The 27690-nt window shown below is 37.7% G+C and overlaps 2 protein-coding genes and 1 long non-coding RNA gene across 4 annotated transcripts in view; 1 reads left to right on the forward strand and 2 right to left on the reverse strand.

Annotated features, from left to right (window-relative positions):
* Positions 1–22990, reverse strand: part of LOC117768864 — a 53097-nt gene extending 30107 nt beyond the window's left edge. For both annotated transcript variants that reach the window (XM_034597281.1, XM_034597280.1), the window contains exon 1: positions 22849–22990. The gene's annotated coding sequence lies outside the window, so the exon portion shown is untranslated. The remainder of the gene's footprint in view (positions 1–22848) is intronic.
* On the forward strand, positions 642–20013 carry LOC117769835. The gene is given in 6 exon segments (XM_034598980.1): positions 642–722; positions 848–1174; positions 16285–16579; positions 16581–16627; positions 17627–17682; positions 19885–20013. Coding segments are annotated over 6 exon segments (930 nt in total). The 5' UTR covers positions 642–646.
* A 1436-nt stretch (positions 22991–24426) lies between the features above and the next one.
* Positions 24427–25753, reverse strand: LOC117768867. The gene is made up of 3 exons (XR_004615112.1): positions 25638–25753; positions 25458–25516; positions 24427–24831 (listed from the first exon to the last, which is right to left on the reverse strand). It is a non-coding gene; the product is annotated as an uncharacterized LOC117768867 (long non-coding RNA).
* Between the last annotated feature and the right edge of the window lie 1937 nt (positions 25754–27690).

A 27690-nucleotide genomic window follows, 5' to 3' on the forward strand; every position in this document is an offset into this window, starting at 1 on the left:
TATCGTGAACTTTAATTATGACTAGTCAGATATCTGAATTAAATATGAAATTATATAGTATTCAATTGAATTGTATTCATTCATTCTCTATAATGAGAAACCACACACACATGAATGAATCATCTGAATCTGAATATTATTATGTAATTACAGATGTAGAAAATTTGAGTTTTGAGTAGTTAAAACAGAATTAATGATATGTTTTGACAAGTCAGAATGATGTTATATATATACATATATCTTATATATAAATTGTTACTAGTCACAGTAAAAGTTAAATACTTTGATATTGTAAAGTTTATTCTGAATGGTCAAACTTGGTTAAGAAAAATTTAAAAACAGCTTTTCCTGCTGAATGGTTCTGAGGCAGAAAGCTGTGTGTGTGACTGGAGGTGTGTCTGTATGAATTTGAACATGTGTTTGTGAGTAACCAAAGTAATGCACCAATCATTGTTTGCAGTTTTGAATCTTCTATTTTACCTGCAATGTGACCATTTTGAGCCTATTTTCTCTAAAGTTTAAAATGAATTGCGTGATTGCCAAGTTTAGGGGGAAGTGCAGTTTGTATGTTTCAGCCAATCAGATTGTATTCTACTGTTAAAATCTCGATGACCTTATCAGTATGTATTTCATTTGGAGGGGAAGCATGAGTAGGTCAAGAGAACGCTGCTGCACCACAATGATTGGGCGACTGGCTGCTTTGATTCTTTTTGGTACAAAGGGTGAGTACATGACTGTGGCAAAAATACTACTGGAAATTATTGTTCAACCATCGATACTGTGTTTGGAGATTTATAAATACGGTATATAATACAAGGCTTAACTGTTATTTGTCTCTTTTCAACAGCTCTGATTCTAACAGCAGAGGTTCCTCAGCTGATCTCTCTGACTGTGGTGGAACGTGGCAACAACGTTAGTTTGAAATGTCCAGTCTCTGAAGACAAAGTCTTTTATTGGTATAAACAGTCTTTTGGACATGTGTTGCAAACAGTTGCTTCAAGAATACTGGACACCACTGATGTCAAAGATTCACGTTTCAATCTCACAAGAGTGGATGATCAGTATCTTCTTACCATCACTAATATCAGCAAAGAGGATGAAGCAACATACTTCTGTCAGACTGGATCAACAAATCAACTGACTTTCGTCGGTGGCACTTTCTTGGCTGTGAACGGTAAAATACCTTGTACTGTCAGTGTCTGAGCGCATGTGAGAGACAATGTTTGTAAGTAACAATTTTCATTGAGAAGTGATTTAATGCCTTTTTTAAATAAATGTTGCAGATCAGGATCAGCAGAAACATTACAGCGTGAAACTCTTTATCGGTATAGCAGGGCCTGTGCCATAGGGTTGGGTACTAAACTCCATATTTTTAAGGGTACCGACCAAATTATATCGGTACTACCGGGTACTGATTCACGTGAAATCAATCTGTGCCAAATTTCGGTACCTGTGAGTGCATCTGAGTGAGTATGTATATGTGAGTGACACACCGGCTGCTCAACGTCCGCAGAGCAGCGGCAGCACGGAACGGCCGCATGTCGCGGTTGTACATTTTTATATATATATATATATATACACTATACAGTTTGAAGCTGTGCACTCTCCTGTCCTGCAAATATTTCACAATAAAAACCTAGTAAACGGTCTTGTGAACAGTATCCAACTCTCCTGCGCTGTGCAACAAAAATCTCATCAACGCTGTCGGTCACTTTGACTTGACTCATCTTGTGGGATTCAGTATTTTTTTTCCTGTACTGTCATTTAGTTTCCTAAGCTAACCAGCCTTGTTTGCCGTTGAAAGAGCTTGGTGTACATGATGTTCGATGCTGGACAAAGTGTCAGAGGGTAGTAACCGGAACAGAATGACTGAGTTAGTGGTTACGTTGCCAGCTGGTGATTCACCAACAAGCCCTTCGAGTATTCAGAGAAACAAAAATTAATGCTGACAATGTGGGTGTGAACTACAACATTACTACAACGATTTTCTTCGTTGTTTTTTTGGTGATCGAATGCATCAGTATTTCTGTTTGACCATAAATTATCAATGTATTGGCCTATTTCATTGACATTGTTATTTCTTTTAATAAAGACTGGTTTATGTTCATGTTGATGTTTTCTCTCAGATTTCTAAGTGCATGATAGAACCAACATGAGAGGGCAATCTATTCATATACACTCACGACTCTGAACATTCAACTTTCAACATTAATACAGAGTTGTTTTTGGGGAGTTATAACATCTCAGATTACATTTTACAAAGTTACTGGTAGAAATGTATAGCAGCGATTTAGCCATTTCAATAAAACTTTCTCATTGCATTAACATGATAGATTTTCTTCCTTTTGGTCTGTTCCTTTAAAAATCCTATGAACTTGCATGAGATTAAATGATAGGTGTAAAATTAGGACTATGTCCATTTAAATATATTGATATAAATAGAAAGGTTTAATTTTCTATGTATATGATATTTGAAAAAAAAGCAACACGCAAGAGAAACAAAACTGTCAGTCGTCTGAGAATGATGACAAATATTCAAAAAGAACAAATAAGGAACTTATTATAAATTAAAATGATCACTTCATGATCATATTACGATTTGATAGAAATGATTTGTCATAGTTTCTTTTCTATTGGATTTTCAGTCAAACACTGCAAATATCACTATAACGTTGAAATATTCTCCATTTTCCTTCCGTGAGAAACCTCAGGATAAAACTGACAGATTCAATAATAATTTCCCAGCATAGTGGCTTCATATAGAGAAAATTCAACAGGCCGTGTGACAGATTAACTCAGTGATTTACTCCTGTCTAGTCCCTGTCCTGCAACTTTAACCTGGCAAATCACTGCTGCCACGCATGGGGCTGCAGTGATTTGCAGTGATTGGATGGATACACAACAGAGAGGAAGACCATGTCTCCAAATGAAGCCTGTAGCTGTGCACCTCCATATTCAGGGGCCGTTCAGAAACATACACTCTTCCAGAAAAGCGTGTTCCAGCCTCAATGTCTGTTTGCTAATGTTGCCTTGTTTAAATAATAAGAATAAATATATTTCTGTCAATGCACTGAAGACAATAATATATGTGTTTAATATCACTGATTTGCCTTCGCAATGACCTCTGTCTTTATTGTTGTTATTATTTCTGTCATATTTTAATATCAGTTCCAAATTACCTGTAAAAATCTGATAAGGCAGTGGTGCTCTGTCTGTACACTGCTACCATCTTCTGGTGAGAAGCAGCTGGTTTGATGATTTAACGTTTTCTTGGTTTACTGATTATTCTGATCAGTGGCACTTCACTGAGATGGACTCACGTTTCATGCTAAGTCGACAGTATTGTGAACTCCCACAGCTCCAGATAGTTAATGTGCCACATGCATATAGAGCAGAGTAGACAGTTAAATTCATTAATGTCACATGTTTAAGTGTTTACACCAAATATCTTACATATTTTCTTTGCATGTACAGTAATGCAAAGCTTTCACTCTGTTGCAGGAACAAATCCACACACTTATTAAAGCCTGTAACTCATAAAAAGTGTAGCACTTTCTATATCACCAAGCATGGGATACATCTTCCCTTATGTTACCCCTTAGATGGGAAGTATGTGTTTTAATGGGAATGTGTGAATTTAACCCTTTGAGTTCATCACTCTTCATGCTTCTCCTTCTAAACAGCTGTAGCTTCAAACATGCCAAAGAGAAAATGAAGTGTGTTTTTAAACAATCTATTTTTTAAAGTTCATTTACATGCATATGTTAATGAGTTCAACCACAGCAATGTGCAAATGACCCAAGAACCATTTATTCTGACAGAATGTCTTTGACGCATCTTTAAGCCACAAGACTCAACATCTGCAGGAATGTAACTCTCAGCTTTGACAGTTTCTCTTGCTGAATAAAACCTCAACGAAAGACAAAACAACAATTCACAATCCCAACGCTAAACAACTTAGTTTGAACACTTTTAGACCCAATTAAGAAATAAAAATAAGAGACGGCAATAAAAAGATAAACTCCAGCTGCAGGCCTGTGTGCAGCTTCGATGCTGTGTGTGTGTGTGTGTGTGTGTGTGTGTGTGTGTGTGTGTGTGTGTGTGTGTGTGTGTGTGTGTGTGTGTGTGTGTGTGTGACCTTCAGAGCAGCTGTTAATGTCCTATCTCAATGAGCAGCAGTTTTTTTTAACTCGCCCAACACACATAGTTCTTCTTACTTTGTCCAAACAGTCCCAAGCACTGAAGAAGACAACGTTTACATTTGGTCCTCAGATGATGAAGAAAATGGTGATGAAGAACCCTGGTGGGTCTTCCTCTGAGCCACAGGTGCAGCCTCTACCGCCATACATACACCGTTAGCACCGTGCAAGCAGAGATGCTAACCGACGGCTAGCAGCAGCTCACAGAGTTGTGCTTAGCTCCCTTAAAACTCTAACAAAGTGAAAAAAAACACACAACAGCTGTGAGTTAACATACTTTACGACTTCAATTTGAATATGCAGCTACTTTTCCTAGCTTTTAGCTACGTTAGCAGAGCACGTGCCCTTCTTTCTGAGCAGCTGCCATCTCTGATTAACTTGGCTCCACCCTCTCTCCCTCCCTCTTAACCAATCACATTGTTAAAAAATGGAAGGACTCTCTAAATTGACCAATCAGATGAATAAAACACGTCAGATCAATCAAACTATGGAATAGTTACCTTCTTAAAGTAACAGCCTTTTTTTTTATGAAGTTACCCATTTTAAAGTTATATAGTTTATTGTGTAGCAGTGTTGGGATTTCTACTGCTACGTAGAGATGTATATCTTAACTCTGGGACTTTTCCCAAGAGTTAAACAAGCAAGAGTGTTATTGGAAAGTTCAATACAATTTGTTTTGCAGCCTCCATGTTTTTTCCCCACATTTCAATTTAAAAGCACATGAACACATTAAGGTTAAAACGGTGCATCTCTCCCAGCACGGGTAGAAACAAAACTAAGTAAACCTAATAGAAACACTAGGGGCTGCGTTCCAGGTGGCGCTGTTGAGCCATTTTGCCACGCCCATTTCCAAATACTCCAGAATACGCACATTTTTACCACTTTCTAATTCTCTGCAAACTTTGCTAAGAAGTTGAGCATGTTGAAGCCCACAAAAAGCCCCTTCTTTTGTCGAAAAAAAAAAAAAAATAAAATAATTAAAGCCCTCAAAAAGCCAATTCATTTGCCTGAAAAAATTAAATAAAAATATAAAAATATTATTATTATAATAATAATAATTAAAGCCCTCAAAAAGCCAATTCATTTGGGTTACAATAATAAATAGGGCTGCAAAGCAGCACTGAACGTGCCCGAGCACATGTGTTTTGAAGCCTGTTGCAGTTAGTGGAGAGAGAGATAGATTGCGCACTGCGGCAAGGATAAACGCTTCACTTCCTGCGTCCGTCACGTGATGTCGATTCTTGCCTGCTAATTGCTCATTAGGGTCCACGCTATCAATTGCACATCACACTGTGAACATTTTATGTAAATTGAATGATAGTTGTAAAACAAAGCTTATTTCCTGTTGCCAGTAGGTGGCGCCATCAGTATTATTACATACAGACTAATAGATCTGTTCAAGTAGGGGCTCTGATGTAGCGTGAGCAATTTTGTGTCAATTGGACAATGTTACAACAACTTCATTTTCACACTGATCAGTAGGTGGGGCTACAACCCTGCACTAATATTAATATATGGAGCTGTTCAGGTCAGGATTGTGATCATAGGTCAGTAGTTCGGGGCCGGTTGGATAACGAGTGGATTTACAAAGTACTTCCTGCTTCATGGCGAATCAGTAGGTGGCGCTTTGACCCTGAGGAAATATTGACACATAGAGCTGTTCAGGCTTGGACTCTGATCATGAGACAGAAGTTTGGTGGTGATAGGACAATGCACAGTGGAGTTATGACAACATCGTCTCCTTTGGTGAAGGATGAACCTTCGCCGTACGTCAATGTTTACACGGTTTGAGGAAATGTCCCAATTCTGAGAGAGAAAAAGAGAGAGAGAGAGAGATGTCACCTTTGCAAGACATCAAAGATTCCTTTGATCTATGACCACTGACACTGTCACTGCAGGAGTGGAGTTGTTTGTTGACGGCACAAATCCCACAACCAGAGAAGCAAACAAACTAACTGCTCCTTGGCGCAGGCAGTAACTGTAATGAGAGAAGTGAGAGTGAACCAAAACATTAAAGTTGCAAGCCGTAAAATTAAAACAATAAAAGACTTTATACCCTCTGTGGGGCTGAGGCTGTGCTTTTGATAAATCTACTGATGAGATATATTGTTGATTGCTGAAAATATTGTTTCTTTCTTGCTGTATTTAAAAATATATTTAGGTATTTGTGACAGTAATTCAGAAAGTCAGAGGAGTCACCTTAAATGAAACGGGGCAAACCAATCCAAATGTCATGGATGATGACAAGCACACCCTGTGGTGATTCAGTTGGACTGAACCACACAGCAGACAGAGTGGGAGTGGACTGTCACATCTTAGATGTGCTCCGATTATATGTTGTAATGAGAAACTTCTACTGTGACGACCATGTTGTAACTATCTGTATCATAACTGACTTTATTTTAGAACTAATTATTTTGTATTGTTTTGTCTATTGTTTTTCTTCTCAGCCTTTATTGATATTATGTTTATCCTCTGAATACCCATTCAAGCATGTTTGTTAAATGCTACATGTTAGAAAGAAAACAAACAACTAGCACAATATTTATGAAACAACATGTTCTGGCTTGTCACTGTTTCAAAAGCATTACTTTGACACTAAAGTTGTTCTCAATACTACAAGTGCTGCTTTTGATGCATAATAATCTTGAGGTTACTGTTAAACCAATGATATATTTACAAGGGTAGACTCAAGTGTATCAACTGGGAGATTTCATATAAGACAAAAGCCTTGCAGTTGATGTTGTATCAACATGTATTTTGTCTCCTCCTCTAGTTTCTGTTTGGTTTTTGGCTTCATGCTGCATCTGAAACACAAAGAGTTGCACATAAACCCACATTCACGGAAACTTCAGCATTATTGTGGCTGGGTTTTCAGACTAAGGGGCATCACATCCTCTCTCACTCTCTGTTTTGATCTCAGGAAGCTGGGCTGCACTACGTTTAAACAAATCTCTTTTTTTAATATACCACCTCAGCCAGGTGGAGCCTCTTTCCTATCAAGGCCCATTTTAAAGTTCATAACATGCTTTTAGGGCCATACTTGATTACAGCGCACACATCACACTAACCACTGGCTGCAGCTGCTTCTCTCTGGTGTCAGATGGTAGTGATGATGATACTCAAAGCTTGTTGCAGGACACAGCTTTCTCATACAAGTCCTCACCTCTTGCAGCACCATGTTTGGCTTGTAAAGAAAATGAATTCCTCCCCTGTAATAAGCGATAAAAAAACCCAGTATGAATTATAATTTGATGTTTGAGCCTTAAAAAATATTGTCACGGTTTTGACTGTTTTGCAAAGAAACAAGATATTCAATCTCAATTTCTAAACTTCACGCCCCTTGTAGGTAGTTTACGCTATAACTATTTAAAAATAGACAATTCAAAGTCTAAAAACTAGTTTTAACATTATCTGAAAATAATTTTTAGTTTATTGATAAAATATTTTTAGTATTAATGTCAAATGTTATTATAGATTGAGTTTTTTTTACAGTGCATTTTATGTATTAAGATTTAAACAATAAACACAAACATTCATTTTATTTATAGATTTAATTTGCATGTGAGACAGTGTGAAAGTGTGAATCTTTCAAAAAGCCAGTTTGAGTAGAAGCACGATTGACCTTGAAAAATGAAAAATGCTGAGAGATTAAAAATACACAGTTACATTACATTTCATTTAGCTGACGATTTTATCCAAAGCGATTAACAATAAGTGCATCAACCATGAGGGTACAAACCCAGAACAACAAGAATCAAGAAAGTACAATTTTCTTCAAGAAAGCCAAACTACAAAGTGCTAGAGGGAAGTTTTATTTTTATTTATTTTGTATTAGTCAAGGTATAGTCAGAAGAGATGTGTTTTAGTTTGCGGTGGAAGATGTGTGGACTTTCTGTCCTGGTGTCGATGGGGAGCTCGTTCCACCATTTAGGAGCCAGGACAGCAAACTGGTGATTTTGTTGAGTGTTTAGCAGTGAGGGAGAAACAAGCCGATTGGCAGATGCAGAGCGGAGTGGACGGGCTGGGGTGTGAGGTTTGACCGTGTCCTGGATGTAGACTGGACCCGATCCGTTCACAGCACGGTACGCAAGTACTAGTGTTTTGAAACAGATGCGGGCAGCCACTGGTAACCAGTGAAGGGAGCGGAGCAGCAGAGAAGTGTGAGTGACAGTTTTGTCGGGTGTCACCAAAAGCAGTTGCAAATGTGTTTAAATACAAATATTTTTAATACTATCCAAATATTGTTATTAACATCAGATGTAACATGTATGTGAATGACTGTTCTTTTGACAATGTTCAAGCCATGAATGAATTTCCTCTCCCGGTTGTTTTTCCAGCCTTCCTCCTGGTGAAGGTCGCTGTAGAATAAACCAATGAGTCCTCGTGTCTCTGGGGAAGCATGTGGAAAAAAACAAAATGTCTTGAAATTAGCGTATGAAAATAAACCAATGCTTTACTAACCATCCTGACCGATATGGATTTTAGGGGGCTGGTGCTAATATTATATAATATTAAATATATTTTCAAAGATTTTCCTTAATGTGTGTGTGTGTAAATTGGTAACAACGATAACAAACAATAACATAGAAGTTAAATAAAAACAAAAAAGTAGAAGATATATCTTGCAAACCGTCCATCTAGTCAACTTCACATTTGGCATGTGTATTGTAAAATGCCCACAGAAGTGCAGTGCTGAGTTTGGTGCAACTTGGACATGTGATATGCTCAATATTAAAAAGATTTAATGGCAGTGAGCCTTCAGTATGTGGACCAAGTTGAACACGTCTTCTTATACGTCCTCAGATAAACGACAGCAGTGGTCGACAACGAGGTCAAACTGCAGGTCAAAATCTGCACCAGATCATTTTTATCATTTGATCATTTGAACCATGTCGGACTGACACAGACAGACTGTCCAGCAACAAATGCAGATACCAATGTGTCGGTGACAGGATCATATATGAATCAATAAATAGGTTGGGCTCTATTATTAATTGTTTCTGTCTTTTCATCATGTACCTTACCTGCTGACTTGGCGGATTATCACCGACTGCTGCAGCCTCTGTTTGTAAAGAAACTCCAGCTGTGTGATAAAAGATCAAAGATGCTGCAGGTCAATTTACACAAAGGAGTAATGTCAATTCAGTGTATTTATCTTTTGCTAAATACTTTTGATCAAGTACAATATGAGAATATTTGATCACCTTTGCAACAATCACACATTTTCTCCTGGATCAGGACGACAATAACAATCAGACTTATAGCCAATGTAGCACTTAACAGACACAGAACTGTATTGGCCTTCTGTACAGTCCAGATGTTGAGTGCTGAAACACAATAATTAATTAATCAAAGTTAATTAGGATTTGAAATAATGTTTAAATTCAAAAGGAACAAATGTGACAAATTTGTGATACATGATAGTAATTTATTCTATTGATTCTAAATTAAACACACGAATGTGATATTTTAACAATAAAGACAGTTACCTTCATTTTCCAGTTTTATTCCTTGTCCAAATAAAATCTCTCCACATGTGACCACAGCGCAGTAATAAGTCCCAAAATCAGAGGAACTAAAACTCTTACAGAAATTGAAGACACATCTGTGGGGTGAGTGAGCTTCAAGGCTCCTGTCGCATTCATCACCACTACTGCCATGAACATAAACTAAACTGGGATGAGATTCATTAGCTCTGAACCAGTACAGCTTGTCATATGTTGGACATGTGTGGTTGTCAGAGTCGGACAGGACGGAACACTGCAGAGTCACAGAGTCTCCTGAACTGACCGTATCAGATGGAGGGACTTGAATGACGGCAGTTATATCAGGTTCTGGTCCTGGGAAACACAAACACAAAAATGAAGGTTAAATACATTTACTTATATGAATTGATGTAAATTGAGAAGATATTATTCTCTTTATAAAGACGATATAGAGACAAGATTAAATTGCTTATAAATTGTGTTTGGTGTTTGCAAAGTAATTGTATTTTTAAAAGATGTGAAATGTTTGTGTTTCTTTATTTACCTTTAATTTTCAGAAATGTGCCAATCAATAATTTCATGTCAAGTGTATCTTGTTCTATGCAGTAGTAAACTCCAGCATCACTCGGCTCTGTTTTATTAATGTACAGAACAAAGCTTCCAGGCTCTTGTTTGACCGTAAAGTGAGGAGTCTTCTTAACACCAGAGTAATCAAAGTAATATGTTCCTCCCAAGAATTCAGGCAAGTTTCCTGAAACAAGCCTGATCCAAAAAAGGTTTTTGGTTCCGAAAATCGACTTCTGGCGGCTGCACGTCAACTTCACTTCATCTCCGACATCAGCAGTCTTTGTCTCAAAGATCTGATCTCTTGCGCTTCCTAAAAATAAGATTAAATTGAGCAACGATTAATGATGCTGACAGACTAATAAATGTGCTGTGCTGAATTGACGCAAGAACAACAATTAAAACATCCCGTATATTCCAAATAAAATCGAGAGATTGACTTACGCGTCGCTCTGAGCAGCAGCAGTAGTTGGAATAAGATCAGCATTTTAATGAATCCTCTTCAGACAGTCGTTGATTTAGATGCTTATATACTGCAGGAAGATTTCCTTCATGTTATCATATCAAGTGGGTGGGAACAACGAGAGAGCAACATGATTGGCCTCTCATTTTCACAGAGGAAATAATATCTGATATCTTTCCATTCATTACACATGAAACAACCAACAGCAACCTCGAGTTTCATGTTTCTAAAAATGACAACATGATGTAAAGTAAACATTATAATAACCTCCCACACATTACATGTGGTCAAGTATAAGAGAACTTCCTTCAACATCATTAACAACACATTATGACCAAATGCAGCATATATTTGTGTTTGCTATGTCATTGAATTCACTATTGAACTCTTATATTTAAACAGAATTCGAGACTGGTTTCCAGAAACAGTAAAAAAGACGACCTTGGTCAAGGATGTTGTGTTTTCTTTGCTGTTTGTCAACAGGATCACCATAAAACTACTCGACCTATTTTATTAAAAGTTGGTGGGGGGGGGGGATATGGCCCAAGGAAGATGTCAATGTACAGAGCGGTTGTGATGAAGGGACGTACCCAAGAATATTTTCCCACAGTCTTACATTGTAAAATAGGCTGGGCAACTAACAGAACATGTATCGAAACTGACATTTATAACCTCTAACAAACTTAATCTTGCTCCTGTCGGTTAATTCGGTTCATACTTTTCAACTTCCTTATAAAGACTTTGATGCTTTGCTTTAAAGTCGTCACCATTTCGTCCCATTTTCTCTGAACGTCATTTTAAATGCATATTGAAGTCCTGTGGAATAACACTGTTTTATTGTTATGTTTCTGCACAAGTGATGAACCAGTTTTGAGTTTAGAGTAATTACTTTCATTTTCCAACGATTACAAACATCTGGTCAACTCCACAGGTTTAACAGGATGTAGTGCAGGTAACTTTGAATAACTGTAGGAATAATGTTTTTGATTTACTAGGATATTAAGAAGTAAAGGGATATAGAATACAATAACCTGAAGCATTTCAATGCCAAAGCTTTGAAGCCCGAATCAATTCTGACAGCACTTAACAATATATAACTACAGTGTAAGATTCTGCATCCTCAAATCAAAAAATACAATCTGACAAACGGTTTATATTTAATTAATTAAAGACAAAAAGATGTGTGCAGCTCTTTGACACAGTGAAATGCTGCATGAGCCAGTGACGACCCTCCCACACAGCAGATCGAGCACAGCATGTTGAGCTGGGAGGTGGTTGTGGTCACACCGTCCATCGTCTGTATTCTCTACAGGCTGCTGTGAGCAGGAAGCAGAGCACCACAGACACAGTATCTCAGAAACACATTCACATTGAGTTTACAAAACACAACAAACTGTACAACATCAAAAAAGACCAAAGAGTGGAGGTTCATGGTACAACTGGAACTACCTGTAAAACATATCTAAGTAATAATTATACATTTTCAAGTTATGGGGTTAAAACTACAGCAAAAAACGATGCATGAGACACAAACAGACACAGAAACACACGTGCACAGTCACCACCAAAGACCAAATGATTCATGGAAACTTAAGCATTGCTGTGGTGAGTGTTTCGAATAAAGGTGTGAATACGAACGGTCTTTTCTCACGCTCAGTTTCAAGAAGCTGAGCTCGTACTGCTTTTATATCTGTTATTAAAACGTCCAGTGGAATACCAGTGTTTTATTGTTATGATTGTTAATATCACATCAACTTACAGGAGTAGTTAATGATCACACACTTGCCAAATTTATGCTTTGATCTTAACTTAACTTTTGACAAATTATCAACAAGTAATTCGGCAGTTAAATTCTGTTTCAGTGTGCATCAGCTGACAGTGATGCAGTGGCAGCACGTACAAATTAATACTGAATGAAATAATATTCAATCAAAACACCACCACAACAAAACAATGTGACGATGTTATATATTACATTATATAGATAAGTAATAGTTTATTAAGCACAAGTTCATTTGGAATTTGTTTTGAGTTTTCTTGAATTTTTGTGCCTTTTATCTTTTCCACGTTTTGTATTTGTAATACAGGAAGAAGATATATGTGTTTGTAAATAAGGGGGCTTGTTATCGCAAGAGGGGAAAAATGAATAAAATGTGTAATTTTTCAAAAACTCAAACCAACAGAATATCTTCCCCAAATTCAAAATATTTCAGACTTTTTTTGCTGTCTTCAAAATATGTAAAAAATTACAAGGCTGTCGTAACATATATACAACTAAATGTATTTATAAATCAATGGCTCCTCAGCCTGCCTGTTCCAGGGTAAGATGAGGTGCACTAATGATGTTTCCATCGTGGCTGAAATTATTAGAAAATTTAATATTTGAAATTGAAAAATGTTTTGCACATTTTTTGGGCTCAATTTCAAAGCTTTATCAACAACTTGTAACTCTCTGAAAGATCACTTCTCACATACAAATGCACAGATGAGGATAGGATCTCCACAATGAGGGGAAATAAATGAAAATGCACAAAATATATTCTCACACACACACGCGCACGCGCACACACACACACACACACACACACACACACACACACACACACACAGTTTGTTCAACTACTTGCGTGTAGCTCTTCCCTCACTACATATCAGTTTGAAGCCCATAGTTGGTGTGTGGTGAGTCAACAGCTTCAGTGGTTGGTCTCAGGGCAGAGAGACGGCCCAGCCTTCTCTCAGTGGAGCTGCAGCCTGTGGTTTGACTTGTTGTCGTTGCAGACATGTACCTTAAAAAAGACCGATGGAGGAGTTTCTGTGTTGGAGTATCTGTCCTCTGGCATTTTATGAAAAGCTGCACATGTTTTAAATTCATATGTACATAACATGTAAATTGTATCCAAAATACAAAATGCTCATTTTGTATTAATTGTTTGCCATACAGCTGTCTGCAGTTGTGGAAAAATACAAAGCACGTCAGTCAAAACCACCGAAACTCCTCCCCCCTCTCTGTTTGTGTGAGTGTGTCCATCTGCATTAGACAAAGTTGTGCGGTGAAACAAAATTTAAAAGAAAAGATCATTCTCATAGAGGTGGAAACACACAGATGTGACGAGTGAGGTTTAACTACTGCATTGAAATAATTGCTGTGGTCCACGGTTCATTTTAATAATTTCAAATGCTCCTTTCCTGCTGTGAAACGTTTGTTGTGATATTGGGTCCTGATTAATCTGGGGTGCAAACATCAACCATTTTTGAGAAATGTATTCAGGCCTCCTCAGGTTATCTATGCTTTTTTCCCCCATAATCCCAGAGGTCAGTCCTGATTAGTGCAAACACTTCAAGCAGAGAGGGAAATGCAGCTTTCAGCAACTAACTAGTTTCACGTTTACATGTTGCAACTTGTCAGGTAGCGAAGTAGCCACAGATATTAAAGAAATGAGGGTGTTCAGTTCCAAAAAAGGAGGTCATCTGGGCTGCATGATAATTATAGATTGCTCCATATCATAAATACAATACAAATAAAAACAATGTGTAATGTATTAAGACTTCATCCGCATTTATATATTATTAAAATAAGTCAAGTGCTTATGGGAACAAATTGTTAAATTTAAATATTTCAGGGAAATAAAAAATCTAAACAATCTGACCCTCTATGCAGACTCATTTGAGGTGAACTGATTTCATTGATTTATTAATAACTTGTAGGAGAAATTAAGTTCAACACAACAGCAAAACTATCCTTTCTCATAGGCTCATCAGGACGGTGGAAGAATCAATGAATTTATCGTTCTACAGACATGCTCAAGAACATATCAACAGTCACTGGCAGAAATAAAACTGGTTTTGTGAGGATTTTGCTGCTTGCACCTTTCAACTCACTGCTTCCTGTCGAAGCCCTCGCTCAGGTCTATTCTGAGTAAACAACCTCAGTGGTTGGTCAAAGGGCAGAGGCGGCCCACCACAGCCTACGTCTGTGTGCGCAGCGTTTGCAGGAGACTTTGTTTGTTCTGAAGACAGTTGTGCAGAATGAATTAAACAAAAAGCTGTGAAACTTCAGATTTCGAGGCACCTTTTCTCTTGACAATTTTATACAGTATTTTTATACTTATAGAAAAATTGAATGTGATTGCGACATATAAAGCTCATGTGCTTCTTTTTGCTTTGTTTCCACAGCCCACTGTCAAAACCACCGTCTCTCTTTCTGTTGGCCTCATTCTTGATGTTTCCAAACATGAATCTGAAAAAGTGTTAACACAGAGTTAACCATTTATTCTCCGTTTTTAAAACAAGCTTAAGCCCTGAAACCTTTTCTTTCAGTTCAGTAAACAACATCAAGTATAGGTGTACTGACACCACAGGAGCAGTATGGTGGCTTTTTATGTTTTTTTACTTTTGAAGTGGTAACCATTCATTTCAATTGTATTGGATTTGGCTGCAAGGCTGTTTACCCCTGAAACTCCAAAAGTGTTTTTTGGACTCAAACACTTTTTGACAAGTCAGAATGATGTTATATATATACATATATCTTATATATAAATTGTTACTAGTCACAGTAAAAGTTAAATAAATTGATATTGTAAAGTTAATTCTGAATGGTCAAACTTGGTTAAGAAAAATTTAAAAACGGCTTTTCCTGCTGAATGGTTCTGAGGCAGAAAGCTGTGTGTGTGACTGGAGGTGTGTCTGTATGAATTTGAACATGTGTTTGTGAGTAACCAAAGTAATGCACCAATCATTGTTTGCAGTTTTGAATCTTCTATTTTACCTGCAATGTGACCATTTTGAGCCTATTTTCTCTAAAGTTTAAAATGAATTGCGTGATTGCCAAGTTTAGGGGGAAGTGCAGTTTGTATGTTTCAGCCAATCAGATTGTATTCTACTGTTAAAATCTCGATGACCTTATCAGTATGTATTTCATTTGGAGGGGAAGCATGAGTAGGTCAAGAGAACGCTGCTGCACCACAATGATTGGGCGACTGGCTGCTTTGATTCTTTTTGGTACAAAGGGTGAGTACATGACTGTGGCAAAAATACTACTGGAAATTATTGTTCAACCATCGATACTGTGTTTGGAGATTTATAAATACGGTATATAATACAAGGCTTAACTGTTATTTGTCTCTTTTCAACAGCTCTGATTCTAACAGCAGAGGTTCCTCAGCTGATCTCTCTGACTGTGGTGGAACGTGGCAACAACGTTAGTTTGAAATGTCCAGTCTCTGAAGACAAAGTCTTTTATTGGTATAAACAGTCTTTTGGACATGTGTTGCAAACAGTTGCTTCAAGAATACTGGACACCACTGATGTCAAAGATTCACATTTCACATTCACAAGAGTGGATGATCAGTATCTTCTTACCATCACTAATATCAGCAAAGAGGATGAAGCAACATACTTCTGTCAGACTGGATCAACAAATCAACAGACTTTCGTCGGTGGCACTTTCTTGGCTGTGAACGGTAAAATACCTTGTACTGTCAGTGTCTGAGCGCATGTGAGAGACAATGTTTGTAAGTAACAATTTTCATTGAGAAGTGATTTAATGCCTTTTTTAAATTAAATGTTGCAGATCAGGATCAGCAGAAACATTACAGCGTGAAACAAAGTCCAGAGACTGCGTCAGTCAGACCAGGAGCCTCAGTGATCCTCCAGTGTTCACTTCTCTTCAAGCACAAAGAGAACCTGGTCCAGTGTCCAGGTGAACACAGTGTGCACTGGTTCAGAGCCAGATCAGGACGCTCCCATCCCGGCTTCATTTACACTCAGAGCAGCAGGAGAGATGAACAAGAGGAGAAGAGCTGCGTCTACAGTCTGTCCAAAACTATACAGAACTCCTCAGATGCTGGGACTTACTACTGCGCTGTGGTCACGTGGAGAGATCCTGTTTGGTGAAGGAACCAAAGTGGAGACAAGTACGTTTTTACAGTTCTGTGAAACTTGTGTTTCAATAATCAAGTGCGACCTTTCTGCTCAAGATGCTCAGGAGACACAATGCGTTGGTATTGGTAACTGATAAATAAATGCACTGCGTCTGTGAGAAATCACATTATAATTAAACTCTACACCTAATTCTTAAAAGGCAGTAAATTACATAAACAATTCTTTATGTGCACACATCAAATTTAATAAATGCACCATCTCTGTTACATTACATTAAAAAATATATAATATAAAATAAATATTCATTTTGTTTGGTCAAATGGTAGCAATGTCTGTTTTTATCAATTTATCAAAAGCTTTTGATATATATAATTATTGTGTGTTAATCATGACCCTTTGTTATATTAGGTTTAAAGGATTTTGTGTTAAAGCTAGAAATAGCCAATTAACAATGGTGTTCCACAAGGATCAGTCCTGGGCTCTGTCTTGATTACAATCTATATTAATAATATAATCTCTTCTCAAACTGACTGTGATGTCCACTTCACTACTCTTTATGGTTTTACTAATTCTGTACAATTTTCTGTTGAGAACCTACAACTTTAGCACTTGAGTGCTCGTCAATGTTAACCTTGAGCTCGTCCTTAATACTTCTTGTCAAATTGTAGGTAAAGTGTTGAGGGAGTCTCTCTCAGACACAGATTAGTGTGATATCATTTAAAGACATGCTGCATTCAGCACTGCAGAGGTGGGATAAACACTTCATATGTTTCCTAAGCTTCAAGTCCTGCTGGTTTATTAGGAATAAAAATCTTACTTCAGTTTTTATCCACCAAACAAATGGAATTAACCCCAACACATTCTCAAGATTCTCCTTGTTTCCTTTTTTTGTGTATCTCATTGTATTTCTATTTAATTACAAATAAACCTCAGTGGATTTTTAGGCTAAAAGGTTTTTGAATTGAATTTAAAAAAAAGTCATAAATTGGTCAAGAGTTAAATGTCTAATGGAACTTTTTTTCTGGTTTCAGCACAAGAGACTGACCCGCTGGTAATTGTACTGGGGGTGCTGTTGGCTCTGTGTGTGGTAAAAAAATAAGTTTGAACATGACATCATTCACTCCGATACTAATTTGGTGATATTTCACTGATCAAAACAAATGGCGTACTTTCAACCCTCATAAGATCATGAGAGAAACCTGCTGGACATGTAACTGCAGTTTGAAACAATCATTGGTGAAAAATAATAATCATGCTTCCAACGTTTGTGCAAAAATATTTTTTGTCAGTTTTGACTTGGTCACACACCTTGTAAACTGGTACCACTGACCTCAAGCCTCGGATCTAAAGCCAGAGCTTGTTTGCTTCATCATCAATGAAGATTATGTTATTTAGTTTGGTCAGTCCTCAAGTGCCGTCTTAATCCGTTCTCTGTAGTGCTTTTAAGTATCTTGTCCACTTAGTTACACATAACATAAACATATAATTTATCTACTAAATTGCCATTTATGAGTAGAATGTGGTTATATTTTCAAGTATTTTTGGATAATTATACCACCATCTTGAAAAAAAATCGCCTGGTTTGCCCACCCTGTAGGGATGAACCTTGCCTTCAGAGGACATGCATGTGCCATAAAGAGTTAATAGTATATTTATTTACAATTAATAACATCAAGCCAACTGTTCTATCAATTGTCAGTCTTGCCATGATTACAAATAATTATGTCTAAAGGTGGTGACATGGAGGCGGTGAACTACTCTATCGCTGGATTTCTCTACAAAATAAAAGAAGAAGAGGGAGAAATAAGAGAAGAAATGATGAAACCCTGCATGGATTAAGTGTGTGTTAATGCTGTTGAAGAAATATTCATGTAGGTCAGGCCAGTGCAGAGACTCAGAGACCAGCTGATAGACAAGCCTCTCAAAGCTTAATGTTTGTAGTGCTGCATCTGAGTGTGAACATCAGCTGATCACTTGACCCGGGAGCTGCAGGTGGATGGATACACAACAGAGAGGAAGACCATGTCTCCAAATGAAGCCTGTACCTGTGCACCTCCATATTCAGGGGCCGTTCAGAGACATACACTCTTCCAGAAAAGCGTGTTCCAGCCTCAATGTCTGTTTGCTAATGTTGCCTTGTTTAAATAATAAGAATAAATATATTTCTGTCAATGCACTGAAGACAATAATATATGTTTAATATCACTGATTTGCCTTTGCAATGACCTCTGTCTTTAATGTTGTTATTATTTCTGTCATATTTTAATATCAGTTCCAAATTACCTGTAAAAATCTGATAAGGCAGTGGTGCTCTGTCTGTACACTGCTGCCATCTTCTGGTGAGAAGCAGCTGGTTTGATGATTTAACGTTTTCTTGGTTTACTGATTATTCTGATCAGTGGCACTTCACTGAGATGGACTCACGTTTCATGCTAAGTCGACAGTATTGTGAACTCCCACAGCTCCAGATAGTTAATGTGCCACATGCATATAGAGCAGAGTAGACAGTTAAATTCATTAATGTCACATGTTTAAGTGTTTACACCAAATATCTTACATATTTTCTTTACATGTACAGTAATGCAAAGCTTTCACTCTGTTGCAGGAACAAATCCACACACTTATTAAAGCCTGTAACTCATAAAAAAGTGTAGCACTTTCTATATCACCAAGCATGGGATACATCTTCCCTTATGTTACCCCTTAGATGGGAAGTATGTGTTTTAATGGGAATGTGTGAATTTAACCCTTTGAGTTTATCACTCTTCATGCTTCTCCTTCTAAACAGCTGTAGCTTCAAACATGCCAAAGAGAAAATGAAGTGTGTTTTTAAACAATCTATTTTTTAAAGTTCATTTACATGCATATGTTAATGAGTTCAACCACAACAATGTGCAAATGACCCAAGAACCATTTATTCTGACAGAATGTCTTTGACGCATCTTTAAGCCACAAGACTCAACATCTGCAGGAATGTACCTCTCAGCTTTGACAGTTTCTCTTGCTGAATAAAACCTCAATGAAAGACAAAACAACAATTCACAATCCCAACGCTAAACAACTTAGTTTGAACACTTTTAGACCCAATTAAGAAATAAAAATAAGAGACGGCAATAAAAAGATAAACTCCAGCTGCAGGCCTGTGTGCAGCTTTGATGCTGTGTGTGTGTGTGTGTGTGTGTGTGTGTGTGTGTGACCTTCAGAGCTGCTGTTAATGTCCTATCTCAATGAGCAGCAGTTTTTTTTAACTCGCCCAACACACATAGTTCTTCTTACTTTGTCCAAACAGTCCCAAGCACTGAAGAAGACAACGTTTACATTTGGTCCTCAGACGATGAAGAAAATGGTGATGAAGAACCCTGGTGGGTCTTCCTCTGAGCCACAGGTGCAGCCTCTACCTCCATACATACACCGTTAGCACCGTGCAAGCAGAGATGCTAACCGACGGCTAGCAGCAGCTCACAGAGTTGTGCTTAGCTCCCTTAAAACTCTAACATAGTGAAAAAAAACACACAACAGCTGTGAGTTAACATACTTCACGACTTCAATTTGAATATGCAGCTACTTTTCCTAGCTTGTAGCTACGTTAGCAGAGCATGTGCCCTTCTTTCTGAGCAGCTGCCATCTCTGATTAACTTGGCTCCACCCTCTCTCCCTCCCTCTTAACCAATCACATTGTTAAAAAATGGAAGGACTCTCTAAATTGACCAATCAGATGAGTAAAACACGAGAGATCAATAAAAATATGGAATAGTTACCTTCTTAAAGTAACAGCCTTTTTTTTTATGAAGTTACCCATTTTAAAGTTATATAGTTTATTGTGTAGCAGTGTTGGGATTTCTACTGCTACGTAGAGATGTATATCTTAACTCTGGGACTTTTCCCAAGAGTTAAACAAGCAAGAGTGTTATTGGAAAGTTCAATACAATTTGTTTTGCAGCCTCCATGTTTTTTCCCCACATTTCAATTTAAAAGCACATGAACACATTAAGGTTAAAACGGTGCATCTCTCCCAGCACGGGTAGAAACAAAACTAAGTAAACCTAATAGAAACACTAGGGGCTGCGTTCCAGGTGGCGCTGTTGAGCCATTTTGCCACGCCCATTTCCAAATACTCCAGAATACGCAAATTTTCACCACTTTCTAATTCTCTGCAAACTTTGCTAAGAAGTTGAGCATGTTGAAGCCCACAAAAATCCCCTTCTTTTGTCGAAAAAAAATAAAAAAAATAATAATTAAAGCCCTCAAAAAGCCAATTCATTTGGGTTACAATAATAAATAGGGCTGCAAAGCAGCACTGAACGTGCCCGAGCACATGTGTTTTGAAGCCTGTTGCAGTTAGTGGAGAGAGCGATAGATTGCGCACTGCGGCAAGGATAAACGCTTCACTTCCTGCGTCCGTCATGTGATGTCAATTCTTGCCTGCTAATTGCTCATTAGGGTCCACGCTATCAATTGCACATCACACTGTGAACATTTTATGTAAATTGAATGATAGTTGTAAAACAAAGCTTATTTCCTGTTGCCAGTAGGTGGCGCCATCAGTATTATTACATACAGACTAATAGATCTGTTAAAGTAGGGGCTCTGATGTAGCGTGAGCAATTTTGTGTCAATTGGACAATGTTACAACAACTTCATTTTCACACTGATCAGTAGGTGGGGCTACGACCCTGCACTAATATTAATATATGGAGCTGTTCAGGTCAGGATTGTGATCATAGGTCAGTAGTTCGGGGCCGGTTGGATAACGAGTGGATTTACAAAGTACTTCCTGCTTCATGGCGAATCAGTAGGTGGCGTTTGACGTTTGACCCTGAGGAAATATTGACACATAGAGCTGTTCAGGCTTGGACTCTGATCATGAGACAGAAGTTTGGTGGTGATAGGACAATGCACAGTGGAGTTATGACAACATCGTCTCCTTTGGTGAAGGATGAACCTTCGCCGTACGTCAATGTTTACACGGTTTGAGGAAATGTCCCAATTCTGAGAGAGAGAAAGAGAGAGAGAGAGATGTCACCTTTGCAAGACATCAAAGATTCCTTTGATCTATGACCACTGACACTGTCACTGCAGGAGTGGAGTTGTTTGTTGACGGCACAAATCCCACAACCAGAGAAGCAAACAAACTAACTGCTCCTTGGCGCAGGCAGTAACTGTAATGAGAGAAGTGAGAGTGAACCAAAACATTAAAGTTGCAAGCCGTAAAATTAAAACAATAAAAGACTTTATACCCTCTGTGGGACTGAGGCTGTGCTTTTGATAAATCTACTGATGAGATATATTGTTGATTGTTGAAAATATTGTTTCTTTCTTGCTGTATTCAAAAATATATTTAGGTATTTGTGACAGTAATTCAGAAAGTCAGAGGAGTCACCTTAAATGAAACGGGGCAAACCAATCCAAATGTCATGGATGATGACAAGCACACCCTGTGGTGATTCAGTTGGACTGAACCACACAGCAGACAGAGTGGGAGTGGACTGTCACATCTTAGATGTGCTCCGATTATATGTTGTAATGAGAAACTTCTACTGTGACGACCATGTTGTAACTATCTGTATCATAACTGACTTTATTTTAGAACTAATTATTTTGTATTGTTTTGTCTATTGTTTTTCTTCTCAGCCTTTATTGATATTATGTTTATCCTCTGAATACCCATTCAAGCATGTTTGTTAAATGCTACATGTTAGAAATAAAACAAACAACTAGCACAATATTTATGAAACAACATGTTCTGGTTTGTCACTGTTTCAAAAGCATTACTTTGACACTAAAGTTGTTCTCAATACTACAAGTGCTGCTTTTGATGCATAATAATCTTGAGGTTACTGTTAAACCAATGATATATTTACAAGGGTAGACTCAAGTGTATCAACTGGGAGATTTCATATAAAACAAAAGCCCTGCAGTTGATATTGTATCAACATGTATTTTGTCTCCTCGTTTAGTTTCAGTTTGGTTTTTGGCTTCATGCTGCATCTGAAACACAAAGAGTTGCACATAAACCCACATTCACGGAAACGTCAGCATTATTGTGGCTGGGTTTTCAAACTAAGGGGCATCACATCCTCTCTCACTCTCTGTTTTGATCTCAGGAAGCTGGGCTGCACTACGTTTAAACAAATCTCTTTTTTTTAATATACCACCTCAGCCGGGTGGAGCCTCTTTCCTATCAAGGCCCATTTTAAAGTTCATATCATGCTTTTAGTGTCATACTTGATTACAGCCCACACATCACACTAACCACTGGCTGCAACTGCTTCTCTCTGGTGTCAGATGGTAGTGATGATGATACTCAAAGCTTGTTGCAGGACACAGCTTTCTCATACAAGTCCTCACCTCTTGCAGCACCATGTTTGGCTTGTAAAGAAAATGAATTCCTCCCCTGCACTGAGCACCGCAGTGATCCCACAAACAAAAGTTCATAGTTGGCTGATATTTGATATGTCTGTTGTTTCCTCCGAGGCCAAAGATATATTTTTTGTCAATACGTCAAATCAGTAAAAGCCAATGAGGTGGATTTTCAAGACAAAGCGACACCACACGGCGGCAACAAGAGACTCCTTCACCAACTCTCCTTCTGAACGAGGTTTCAGTTTCATCAGGCTCCTTCGTGCTGCCTTCAAGTACAAAAAGAGATGCGTCCATTTCAAACTGTAACCGTCACTGCTCACATACGTCCATGAGAGGGCAACCCAGAGAGAAGAGTTTCTGGCCTCATTCTAAACATATTGTGGGATGTGAAACCAGTAAATACATTGAGACAAGTAGACGCTTAAATATTTTGTTGGAAATTGTTCCTCTTGTCATCTTGTCTTAACTGTTGGCTACACTGCCCCCTCAATTTCTGGTGGTACTACACTGTTTTGTCTGACACGGAATATATAATTTCTACAGCACAAACAGATTCATGGTTAGTGTAAACAAATTGGAATTATTTGAAAATTTCTAATAAGCGATAAAATAAAACAGTATGAATTATAATTTGATGTTTGAGCCTTAAAAAAATATTGTCATGGTTTTGACTGTTTTCAAAGAAACAAGATATTCAATCTCAATTTCTAAACTTCATGCCCCTTGTAGGTAGTTTACGCTGTAACTATTTAAAAATAGACAAATTAAAGTCTAAAAACTCATTCAACATTATATGAAAATGATGTTTAGTTTATTGATGAAATATTTTTAGTATTAATGTTAAATGTTATTATAGATTTAATTTTTTTACAGTGCATTTCATGTATTAAGATTTAAACAATAAACTCAAACATAGATTTTTATTTATAGATTTAATTTGCATGTGAGACAGTGTGAAAGTGTGAATCTTTCAAAAAGCCAGTTTGAGTAGAAGCACAATTGACCTTGAAAAATGAAAAATGCTGAGAAATTAAAAATACACAGTTACATTACATTTCATTTACTGACGATTTTATCCAAAGTGATTTACAATAAGTGTATCAACCATGAGGGTACAAACCCAGAACAACAAGAATCAAGAAAGTAACATTTTCTTCAAGAAAGCCAAACTACAAAGTGCTAGAGGGAAGTTTTATTTTTATTTATTCTTTATTATTCAAGGTATAGTCGGAAGAGATGTGTTTTAGTTTGCGGTGGAAGATGTGTGGACTTTCTGCTGTCCTGGTGTCGATGGGGAGCTCGTTCCACCATTTAGGAGCCAGGACAGCAAACTGTGGTGATTTTGTTGAGTGTTTAGCAGTGAGGGAGCAACAAGCCGATTGGCAGAAGCAGAGCGGAGTGGACGGGCTGGGGTGTGACGTTTGACCGTGTCCTGGATGTAGACTGGACCCGATCCGTTCACAGCACGGTGCGCAAGTACTAGTGTTTTGAAACAGATGCGGGCAGCCACTGGTAACCAGTGAAGGGAGCGGAGGAGCGGAGAAGTGTGAGTGACAGTTTTGTCGGGTGTCACCAAAAGCAGTTGCAAATGTGTTTAAATACAAATATTTTTAATACGATCCAAATATTGTTATTAACATCAGATGTGACATGTATGTGAATGACTGTTCTTTTGACAATGTTTAAGCCATGAATGATAATAGCAATTTAATCAGAAAGTCGACTGTGTGGATTGTTAAGCTATTGCATAAGCTCTGACACCAGAGTAGACTGTTTCTTCATCTACAGGTTTTACATTTCCTCTCCCGGTTGTTTTTCCAGCCTTCCTCCTGGTGAAGGTTGGTGCAGAATAAACCAATGAGTCCTCGTGTCTCTGGGGAAGCATGTGTAAAAAAACAAAATGTCTTGAAATTAACGTATGAAAATAAACCAATGCTTTACTAACCATCCTGACCGATATGGATTTTAGGGGGCTGATGCTAACATTATATAATATTAAATATATTTTCCAATATTTTCCTTAATGTGTGTGTGTGTGTAAATTGGTAACAACGATAACAAACAATAACATAGAAGTTAAATAAAAACAAAAAAGTAGAAGATATAATCCATCTAATCAACTTCACATTCGGCATGTGTTTTGTAAAATGGCCACAGAAGTGCAGTGCTGAGTTTGGTGCAACTTGGACATGTGATATGCTCAATATTAAAAAGATTTAATGGCAGTGAGCCTTCAGTATGTGGACCAAGTTGAACACGTCTTCTTCTGCGTCCTCAGATAAACGACAGCAGTGGTCGACAACGAGGTCAAACTGCAGGTCAAAATCTGCACCAGATCATTTTGATCATTTGATAATTTGAACCATGTCGGACTGACACAGACAGACTGTCCCGCAACAATTGCAGATACCGATGTGTCGGTGACAGGATCATATATGAATCAATAAATAGGTTGGGTTCTATTATTAATTGTTTCTGTCTTTTCATCATGTACCTTACCTGCTGACTTGGCGGATTACCACCGACTGCTGCAGCCTCTGTTTGTAAAGAAACTCCAGCTGTGTGATAAAAGATCAAAGATGCTGCAGGTCAATTTACACAAAGGAGTAATGTCAATTCAGTGTATTTATCTTTTGATAAATACTTTTAATTATGTAAAATATGAGAATATTTGATCACCTTTGCAACAATCACACGTTTTCTTCTTGATCAGGACGACGATAACAATCAGACTTATAGCCAATGCAGCAATTAACAGACACAGAACTGTATTGGCCTTTGGTACAGACCACATGTTGACCACTGAAACACAAGAATTAAATAATCAAAGGATTTGAAATAATGTTTAAATTAAAAAAAAACAAATGTGACAAATTTGTGATACATGATAGTAATTTATTCTATTGATTCTAAATTAAACACACGAATGTGATATTTTAACAATAAAGACAGTTACCTTCATTGTCCAGTTTTACTCCTTGTCCAAATAAAATCTCTCCACATGTGACCACAGCGCAGTAATAAGTCCCAAAATCAGAGGAACTAAAACTCTTACAGAAATTGAAGACACATCTGTGGGGTGAGTGAGCTTCAAGGCTCCCGTCGCATTCATCACCACTACTGCCATGAACATAAACTAAACTGGGATGAGATTCATTAGCTCTGAACCAGTACAGCTTGTCATATGTTGGACATGTGTGGTTGTCAGAGTCGGACAGGACGGAACACTGCAGAGTCACAGAGTCTCCTGAACTGACCGTATCAGATGGAGGGACTTGAATGACGGCAGTTATATCAGGTTCTGGTCCTGGGAAACACAAACACAAAAATGAACGTTAAATACATTTATGCATTGAGGTAAATTGAGAAGATATTTATTCTCTTTATAGAGACGATATAGAGACAAGATTAAATTGCTTATAAATTGTGTTTGGTGTTTGCAAAGTTATTGTATTTTTAAAAGTTGTGAAATGTTTGTGTTTCTTTATTTACCTTTAATTTTCAGAAATGTTCCATTCAATAATTTCATGTCAAGTGTTTCTTGTTCTATGCAGTAGTAACCTCCAGCATCACTCGTCTCTGCTTTATTAATGTACAGAACAAAGCTACCAGGCTCTTGTTTGACTGTAAAGTGAGGAGTCTTCTTAACACCAGAGTAATCATGGGAATGTGTTCCTCCCAAGAATTCAGGCAAGTTTCCAGAAACAAGCCTGATCCAAAAAAGTTTTGGGTATGTGTAAATCGCCTTCTGGCGGCTGCACGTCAACTTCACTTCATCTCCGACATCAACAGTCTTTGTCTCAAAGATCTGATCTCTTTCGCTTCCTAAAAATAAAATGAAATTGAGCAACGATTAATGATGATGACAGACTAATAAATGTGCTGTGCTGAATTGACACAAGAACAACAATTAAAACATCCCGTATATCCCAAATAAAATCCAGAGATTGACTTACGCGTCGCTCTGAGCAGCAGCAGTAGTTGGAATAAGATCAGCATTTTAATGAATCCTCTTCAGACAGTCGTTGATTTAGATGCTTATATACTGCAGGAAGATTTCCTTCATGTAATCATGTCAAGTGGGTGGGAACAACATGAGAGCAACATGATTGGCCTCTCATTTTCACAGAGGAAATAATATCTGATATCTTTCCATCAGAAACACATGAAACAACCAACAGCAACCTCGAGTTTCATGTTTCTAAAAATGACAACATGATGTAAAGTAAACGTTATAATAACCTCCCACACATTACATGGGGTCAAGTATAAGAGAACTTCCCTCAACATCATTAACAACACATTATGACCAAATGCAGCATATATTTGTGTTTGCTATGTCATTTTATTCACTATTGAACTGTTATATTTAAACAGAATTCGAGACTGGTTTCCAGAAACAGTAAAAAAGACGACCTTGGTCAAGGATGTTGTGTTTTCTTTGCTGTTTGTCAACAGGATCACCATAAAACTACTCGACCTATTTTATTAAAGGCTGGTGGTGGTGGGGGGGGGGGGGGGGGGGGTGATATGGCCCAAGGAAGACGTCAATGTACAGAGCGGTTGTGATGAAGGGACGTACCCAAGAATATTTTCCCACAGTCGTACATTGTAAAATAGGCTGGGCAACTAACATAACATGTATTGAAACTGACATTTATAACCTCTAACAAACTTAATCTTGCTCCTGTCGGTTAATTCGGTTCTTACTTTTCAACTTCCTTATAAAGAC

Source organism: Hippoglossus hippoglossus, chromosome 10, assembly GCF_009819705.1.
Source record: "Hippoglossus hippoglossus isolate fHipHip1 chromosome 10, fHipHip1.pri, whole genome shotgun sequence".
In the NCBI taxonomy this organism is placed as follows: domain Eukaryota; kingdom Metazoa; phylum Chordata; class Actinopteri; order Pleuronectiformes; family Pleuronectidae; genus Hippoglossus; species Hippoglossus hippoglossus.